At 49.9% G+C, this 8,032-nt stretch overlaps 1 protein-coding gene across 1 annotated transcript; it reads right to left on the minus strand.

The window, feature by feature from the left end:
• Positions 1-490: 490 nt before the first annotated feature.
• On the minus strand, positions 491-7,690 carry FAM205A (family with sequence similarity 205 member A). The gene is made up of 4 exons (XM_040259483.1): positions 6,427-7,690; positions 5,719-5,764; positions 5,394-5,454; positions 491-4,424 (listed from the first exon to the last, which is right to left on the minus strand). Exons 1-4 carry the CDS (start codon positions 6,565-6,567, stop codon positions 662-664), a joined length of 4,011 nt encoding a protein of 1,336 aa, XP_040115417.1. The 5' UTR covers positions 6,568-7,690; the 3' UTR covers positions 491-661.
• Positions 7,691-8,032: the final 342 nt, after the last annotated feature.

Genomic DNA, 8,032 nt, shown 5'->3' on the forward strand with positions numbered 1-8,032 from the left:
AGGAGCAGAAGGGGAGATTCTATCATTTGTTTTTGGTATTTGTCATATTATCTATATGCTATTGATAATACAAAGCACCACCTCAAGATTGGAACACTGGCACTCTCCTAAATATCTCCCCTCCAGATTGTGAGCATATATATAGAAGTCATCAGTGAATTTTGCCTGGGGCAAAAAATTCCTGGCCACTCATTCTTGACAGTACTATCCTCCACATGGCTTCTCTGGGCCCAGGGACACCATGATATTAATCAAATTCAAGTCTGACCTTTAACTTCAATGTACCTTAAACAAGGGCCTTCCTTCTCTGCTCAAGTCCCTTTTATCCACAGTCCAGGGGTTTTGGGGTGGGAGGCGGGGTGTGGAATGCTGTCCCAGCTTAAGAGTGGGTTAAAGCTCCTTCCCTAGATAGGAAGGACATTTACCTCCATTATGCCTTCCCTGAGCACACCATGGTGGAGAAAAGCAGCAGACATACAACTCTCTGCTTAGAGATATATAGAGTGTATTGGGGTGGTATTCTGCCCACTTGCACATTAATAAAAATTACAGAAGCAGTCCTCCTCAAGGGATGCAGACAGGGGGGAGACTACAAAGTCTTCTGACTGTGTTGGGTCTTCTTGAGCAGACCAGAGTTTCCTTCCGAGGTGAGAGCTGAGAGTTAGGGTGAGTTCTTAGGTTGGGTGGCACAAGCCCCTCGAGGACAGTGCCGAGGGCAGTGGTGGGGGGTGCCCAGGACTGAGGCCAAGTGGAGTTGATGGGAGCGGGAGTGGTGCTGGAGCTTACTATCTGGGGAGTGGGTAACATCCATGAAAGCCAGGCCCATCTGCTTCTCAGGGGGTGGAAACTGGGCCTTGCGGTCCCCTCTTGTCTTCTTTGTCTTAGCTCGTCCCTTGGGAATTTTGGCTGGAACCAAGCTTTTTTCCACATTTTCTTTTCTGGTGCTGGCCACTTTCTCAGATGCGGAGGATATGGATGCCTCATGCCCTTTGCCTTTTGTCTTGGGTGTAATACAGTGCAAAAGAGATTTTATCTTATTTCTCAGGCCATATTCTGGAAGGCTGGGCCTCGTGTGAGTATGGCCTTGCACTACCTGCCTCTGAAAGACCTGACCTTGTAAAGCTTGGCCCTCCAATGGCTTACCCACAGTGAGCTGGCCTAGGAAAGTCTGGCCTTGTGACGCCTGGGGCACCACAAGCTGGGCATTCTCAGGAACCCTTGCTGGTTTGAGGATGACACTGAGCTTGGCTTGACTGTCTTGCTGGTCCTTTTTCTGAGAATTCTTCCCTCTAGGGACTCCTCCAGGTGGTAGCTCTGGGAGTTTAGGCTGAGGGCAATGCTGAGGACTGTGTTGACAGGAAGCATCCAGGTGAAAGCGATGTCTCCGTTGCCAGGGCTTGTGGGGTGTCCTATTCAGAAGTATCCCTTCTGGCCTCTGGCCTTCAACAGAGTGGCTTGTTTCTCTTGTGGAGGAGATTGTGAACCCAGCATCCCCTTCTCCATGGTCCCCAGCCAATATGGGTTTGCCTGGCTCCTCTCTCTTCTCTGCCAGTGTGGGGACTTGGGCAGAGTCCTTGCTCTTGTCAGGCATATGGGGCTCAGGGCTCCGGGGCTCAGGGCTCCAAGGCTCCCCCAGGCCGAGGTTGTTCACACTGGCCTCCAGCTGAACACAAAGCACCTGGGCCTCTGTCATGTCCCCACTGACTGAGATACTGGAAGCCCCGTGGACAGAACCAAGGGGTACTATGCTGCAACTGGGTTGCTTCTGTTTCTGGTGCACTGCCTTTAACTCAGTGGCCAGCTTTTCTTTGAGGTGGAGCCACTCTGGGTCTGGGGCACATGGCACATCTGGTGGGATGGGGAGTTCCTGGAGCAGTGGTTGTCCTTGGTTGTTTAAACTCTCAAGAGACTCCTGTGTACATACTTCCTCTGACGTTCCTACAACTTGTTCCCTAGACTCTCTTGCCTTTATGGGAATTCCAATCTGTGCCTCTAGGATCTTCTTTCTCAGATGGAAATTCATTTTGGCCAAGATGTGCACCCCAGGTGAAGGGGGCCTCTCAGGCTCTGTTTGGCTTTCTATAGGCAGCATCTCAATTACTCCTTCCACCTGCTCATCAGCCTGGAATTCTTCTGCAGTGTTTGAAAGAGCCTCATTGGCCTCTTGAAAGCCTGGCCCAGGACTTGGGCCCTGCTCTTCAGGTGAGGTCACCTGAGTCAGAGGTTCTGTTGAGAATTCGACAGGCTCAGGCACCATCTCTGTGATCACAGCTGGGGACGTGATTGACGTGGTTGCTGGGGCCATGGCCCTGGAGAGAGACACACAATAAAGAGCAGGCAGCCCTGACAAGAAGGCCAGATACTTGTGCCGTAAAGTCATCTCCAGTTTCTCAATGGCTGCCTCTGACAGGACTCCGGGCAGCTTAGGATGTTTAACGACAGCTTTTGGTGAGACCTGTTGCTGCTGATCAAGGGCCACTGGCATCCCGGGCATAACTTCCTGTTGAAGGTCCTGGTCAGCTGCTGCCTGGAGTTCCAGGGGCTTGCTTTCCAGGATGCAGCTAAAGGGAGTCACTTCCAGGCCCCCAGGAATTATGCACTCCCAAGATCTATATACACAGGCAGGGATGTTGCCCTGGTGAATTTGCCCACATCTGGAGGTGATATGGCCCTGCAATATTGCCTTGGCCTTGTCAAACAAGTGTGGCATGGGGACTGACAGTGGGTCCACAATAGGTGATAATGGGTCATCAGCTCCAGTGGCCTCCAGAGATGTAGGCTGGGGGCCATTCACACTGTCTAGGGCTGTGCTGCTCCAGGATATAGTCTGCTGGTTAATGGGGGACCGGAGCAACTGGAGGGACTGCTGGATCTTCTGGGGCAGGCCCCAGCGGTGGTGAATCAGCTGTCTCTGGAGGTGGTATTCCAGCAGCCTCCTGGTGTGCTGCGGGAAGACTGGTTCCCTTGTGAGGACTGAGACAGGCTGCCCCAACCAGGAAGTTTTCAGAGTCTCAGAAGACTGGGCTTTGTCACCGGGCTTACATTGCATGGGGCGCTGGACATGTTGATCTCTCCGAAAAACATCTGGCAAGTCCCACTGAAGCTGGAGCTGTCTCTGCAGCAGGTGCCACTCCAAGGCTTCACACTCGTCCAGAGTCAGAAATGGGACATTGATGTGAGCTTGTTGGTGATCAGATGGAGCAACACAATCTTGAGAAGACAGAGAAGAGAGTGGAGTTGACTGGGTTGGAGTTTTAGGCAGCAAAGGGAGGAAGGAGAGTTCCTTGGGATCCTTCAAGAGAAAGGGATCCTTCAAGTGGGGCTTGGACATGCTCTCATCATTGGAGAGGTCTTGAGAAGCCAAGAAGGTGTCAACCAGCGACTCACTGTGCAGAGAAGGCAGGCCACAGAATAGCTGGCTGTATTTTGGATGCACGGGGCCCACTGAGTCACTAGCCTGTTGCCCAGACATTAGATAGAGGCCACTTAATTCTTTAAGGGCTGAAGAGGGCAAGGCTAAAGCCTTATGGCTGGGGATTTGCTGGTAGAGGTGTCTTTGTTCTGGATCCGTAATGCACCATTCAGAAACCCAGAAGGCCTGGGTAGGCTGGCCGGCCATACCTGAACCCCAGTTCTGGTACGAAATGGTCCCACATTTCTCAACAGAGAAATGAGAAGTATTATTGTGGATGAAAGAAACTGGTTGGTTATATACAGTTTGGTAAACTAGTGGAGGGTGTGGCATCAGCTGCCTCAGGGACTCTTCTACACGCCTGGGGAGCCCCCACCTCTGGAAATGCATCCATTTTTTCACATGGACCTCAAGAAGTCTCAGGACTTCAGGACTCAGGAACGGCAGGCGGGCAGGGAGGACAGTGACCATCGGCAAGGCCACCGGATGTGTCAGGGTAGTAATTTCTTGTTTCAGGGTCAGCAGAGAGACCTGGGGATTTAAGGGCTGCTGCACTTGGTTCCCACAGATGAGGGTGAGGTTGCTCTGCATCATCTCCTGCAGATTCACTGAAATTCTTGGCTCCTCAGTCCCTGAGGGAACCTCTGGCACTTGGAATCCCTGCCTTAGCTTGAGATGTTCAGCCCAGTAATCATGGATGCCGGCTGCACTAGGTGACTGGGCCACTGACTGGGCTAAGGATTTCTGTGACACTGTGAGGGTTGCAGATGGAATTGAAAGGTCTTTGGAGTGTGGGGAACGATGCTCCAGACTCTGCTCAAAAGGCACATTAGACATGGACAAAACCTCTAGGCAAGAGGAGCCCTGGGAGGTATCCCCTGAAGTTGGGGAGATCAGGGTGTTCTCACCCAACAACTGCTGAATCTCCAGAGCCATGGTGTTGCAGGTTTGGCAGCAGGGATCTGCACACAGGATCTGCCGCACAGCCCCCTCCTGAGGTAGCCAGCCCTGGCTGGGAAGGGAAACATAGCAAATGTTTGTTACTGATGGACAGTTTGTTGCTGTTTGTTACTCTTAGCCAGTGTGTGGCCTGGAGATTGGGCCTGCCCTCCCCTAGTACCCTAAACTCTGAGGCCTGCAACAGCTGGGTCTTTAAGTGTCTACTTTTCTCCCTAGGGAAATGCCATTTGGCAAACTGTAGTGGGCTGGGCTGAGAGCCTGGAGCTTGTTGGGCAAGGTCTCAGACAACTGATGGAAATACAGGGCCTTGAGAAACTGGGAGGTGGGTGAGCTCTCTGCTGACCTGTGCTGAGAAGCTGAATTAGAAGGGAACCAGGCAGGTGGGGGAGCCAATGGTTAGCTGATGGGGCAACACCAGAGACATCACCAGGTAGAACCTGGAGTCAGCCTCACTTGGGGCCACGGAAGTCCTGTGGGAGCTCTGCATTCTGGGGATTAGGAGATGCACGCAACATCTCTCAGGAGCCAATTCCTCATTCTGCAGAGCTCTTAAGAAGGGGATAGTCTGACAAGCTCCTGCCTGGGGGTTGTCCCGGCAACTGGCCTCCCTGAAGACAGAACCAGAGGAGGCAATGTCAGCAGGGTCCAGGGGTCTGCCCTTCAAAGGGTGTGGCTGTAAAGAGAATATGAAAGAGAATAGTTGTGTATGCACTTAACTATCCATTCTCCTGACTGGGTAACTTGTCTCATGGTTGGGAGAAAACCCACACAGTTACATTCTGTCAAATCCTGACTTCCAGCACCTTTGTGAGCCTAGCCCAGAGCACAGCTGGAAGACCACTCTCCACTGAGATGTCTGACCCCACCCTCTCCTCCAGCAACTCTCACCCAGGGCTCCAGGCTCCATGTGTCTGGCTCCCTCTCAGCCATTCTCCTTCTGCCCAACCCTGCCCCAGGCCAAACACAGAAATCACCACAGGCCACGCTGGGAGGTGGGAGACTGCAAAGAGCAAGAGATCACCTTCTAATGAGCGAGAGCAGCTCCCGCAGCTTGTCAGCTTCTTTCCGGGAATGTCTCCTAGCTGAGAAACCAGGAGACAGTGTTACACGGAACAGGAAGGAATTCAGGGACATCCTACAGGAAGCTGAAGGCATTGAATGGCAGGAGACTGCAGACCCCTACCCCACCCCCCATAAAAGTCTTCTGGGAGAATCTGTCACCTTGGGGATTGGAGCCTTCAGCAGTTAGAGCACCTGGTACCTGGCACCAAGGGTCACTGGGGAACAGGGTCCATGGGAACCTCACCCCCAGGGGAGGGAAGTCAGAGCAGAGACTAGGACTTTACCTCTTGATGCTGCACCTCTAGCCCTTTGTCTGACTTTTCGGTGACGCTGAAAAGACAAAAAAGTTGGAGTGTGAAGTTGGAACACCATTTTCTTTTTCACGTCCAAACCAAGACCAAGCTAATACAGATTACCGAATCCTATTTAATTTACCTGTATTTTATTTAATTTCCTAACTTTCCATACTCCTAGTTTTTTCATCTCAATACTTGTCTTCTCTTATTTCTGATTCATTTTGAGGCTCTTCTGTCCTCCACATCTCCCATTTATTTCCTAAGAGAAGTTCTGTATCAAGCTTATAATGGAACAAGAGAAAGAGTGGAACAGAATGAAGCTGTGTAGATTTAATAACCAAAGGACTTCAATTTACAAATGCCTTAATGGACCACAAACCAGAAAAATCTCCCATAAAGGGAAGTCTTCTAAGATCCAGTGAGGCACAATCCATTTCATCTAAGTCTCAACCCAAGCCAGATAGAGATGTTCTTGATTTTTCAATTAGAATACATCGCAGAGGTGGTCTGGTAAGAAATGATTTCTAGGTGCTGAGAAGAGAAATACCATATTAGTAACTAATGGATGGTAAAAAAAAAAAAAACCATATGGGTGGGGAGGTAGACAAGTGGAGAGGAGGGATAAAAGGAGAGGGAGCTTAAAGCATCTTATCTAAGGCTTAAATTAGTTCAGTCCTGGTCACAGTGTTTCCCTACCCGGCAGCAGCTCCTTTTAGGTTCCGTTAATCCATGGTAACTCTTTTTCACTTGCCAGATAATTAGAATAATAATGAAGATGGAGCCATAGGTATATAAGGGATACCCCAAATCCCACAGAACAAAAGTCTGGCTCAGCATGGTCTAAATCTCATAATCGCAAGGAGACCAACCATCCCTATGAATGTAGGCATTCAGAGTTCTGGCACCTACTGACTTCCAGTGCTACACATTGTCGTCTCCGCCTCACAGATGACGGAACCAAGCCACCAGACTGCATCACAAAGCCCTTCTGTTTCACAAGGTAGGTATGGTGTCAAAGAGCTTCACCTGTCTAGGAAGTCCCTGTGGGAGTTCCGTCTGCAGATGAGGGGGTCTGGTTGTAAGGAATGAAGGTGCCTCTCACAGGCAGTGTCTGTGTTCCCACTCTGTCTTTACTCTCCATACCCTCCGCCAGCCTGATGGCCAGTCTGGTTATGGTTTGGAAATGGAGAGCTTTGATGTTACAGGCAGTGGGTGATGGGAAATCACAGGTGCATGAGGGACCATGGCTGAAGTGGCAGGGACAGGTAAAAGTGGTAGCATCTTTAAAATGATACTGTGGGAATCAGAAAGGAATGCCTCCCAGACTGTGTGGCCTCAAGCTTGCGGATGAGTGAGAAGAGACTGTAAACACTGCCTTCCGCTGAGACACACTAATGAGATTTCCTTGTACATCTCTTTTAAGAGTTAGTTTTCTAGAGCTGTTTGTAACCATGTTACAGAATTCTGTCTTCTCATAGAGATGCGTGCCTGCAGAGATGTGTCAGTGACCACTTCTGACTTAAAGTCATAAAGTAGTTGCTGATTGTGGTGAGATCTACTCATCTATTCTGGATGTCTGCTGTTTGCCTAAAGGAATTTTGTTTGTTTGCTTGTTTTTTAACTAGAATTTTTGAAAACTTTAAGCAAGCCAGTTGTTTTCTAATTCATCACCAGGGCCCATCACTCCTATATGCTGACCATTTATTTACACATTTATGTTACCTACCTGACCTCTGTCAATACTGTCATATTTCTCTAACACTCTAGTTTTTTAATTTTCTTGAGGAAAAAAAGTCTTTCCCTGGTGACAGTGGTCTCACAGCCAAAAATCCTTGAGCTCAAAATCTCTGAAGATACTCCTTGGTCCTTCCTCCTGTATCTAATCTTTCATCCAAGTGAAGACTGCTGCTGCTGCTGCTAAATCGTTTCAGTCATGTCCAGCTCTATTCGACCCCATAGACAGCAGCCCACCAGGCTCCTCTGTCCCTGGGATTCTCCAGACAAGAATACTGGAGTGGGTTGCCATTTCCTTCTCCAATGCATCATGCAGGCTAAGTCACTTCAGTCATGTCCGACTCTGTGTGACCCTATGGACAGCAGCCCCCCAGGCTCCTCTTTCCCAGGATTCTCCAGGGAAGAATACTGGAGTGGGTTGCCGTTTCCTTCTCCCAACTGAAGACTGGTGAGCCCTCAATCTATGCTCAGCCCTAAGCAAGGCAGTGTTAAGAGTACAAAGACATTTGAGTCACGCTGCCTTTCTGCTATCCAGACAGCCTATTTTCCAACATAAGACATCACACAA

Source organism: Oryx dammah, unplaced genomic scaffold (assembly GCF_014754425.2).
Source record: "Oryx dammah isolate SB20612 unplaced genomic scaffold, SCBI_Odam_1.1 HiC_scaffold_1, whole genome shotgun sequence".
NCBI classification, from domain to species: domain Eukaryota; kingdom Metazoa; phylum Chordata; class Mammalia; order Artiodactyla; family Bovidae; genus Oryx; species Oryx dammah.

Excerpts from the sequence above, each read along its gene's own strand:
- FAM205A (XM_040259483.1), bottom strand. The coding sequence starts at position 6,567 with ATGCTGAGCCAGACTTTTGTTCTGTGGGATTTGGGGTATCCCTTATAT. Across the intron at positions 5,765-6,426 it reads CTAAAAGGAGCTGCTGCCGG|CGTCACCGAAAAGTCAGACA; the intron begins GTAGGGAAACAC and ends TTGTCTTTTCAG. Across the intron at positions 4,425-5,393 it reads CTGCTCTCGCTCATTAGAAG|CCAGGGCTGGCTACCTCAGG; the intron begins GTGATCTCTTGC and ends TTCCCTTCCCAG.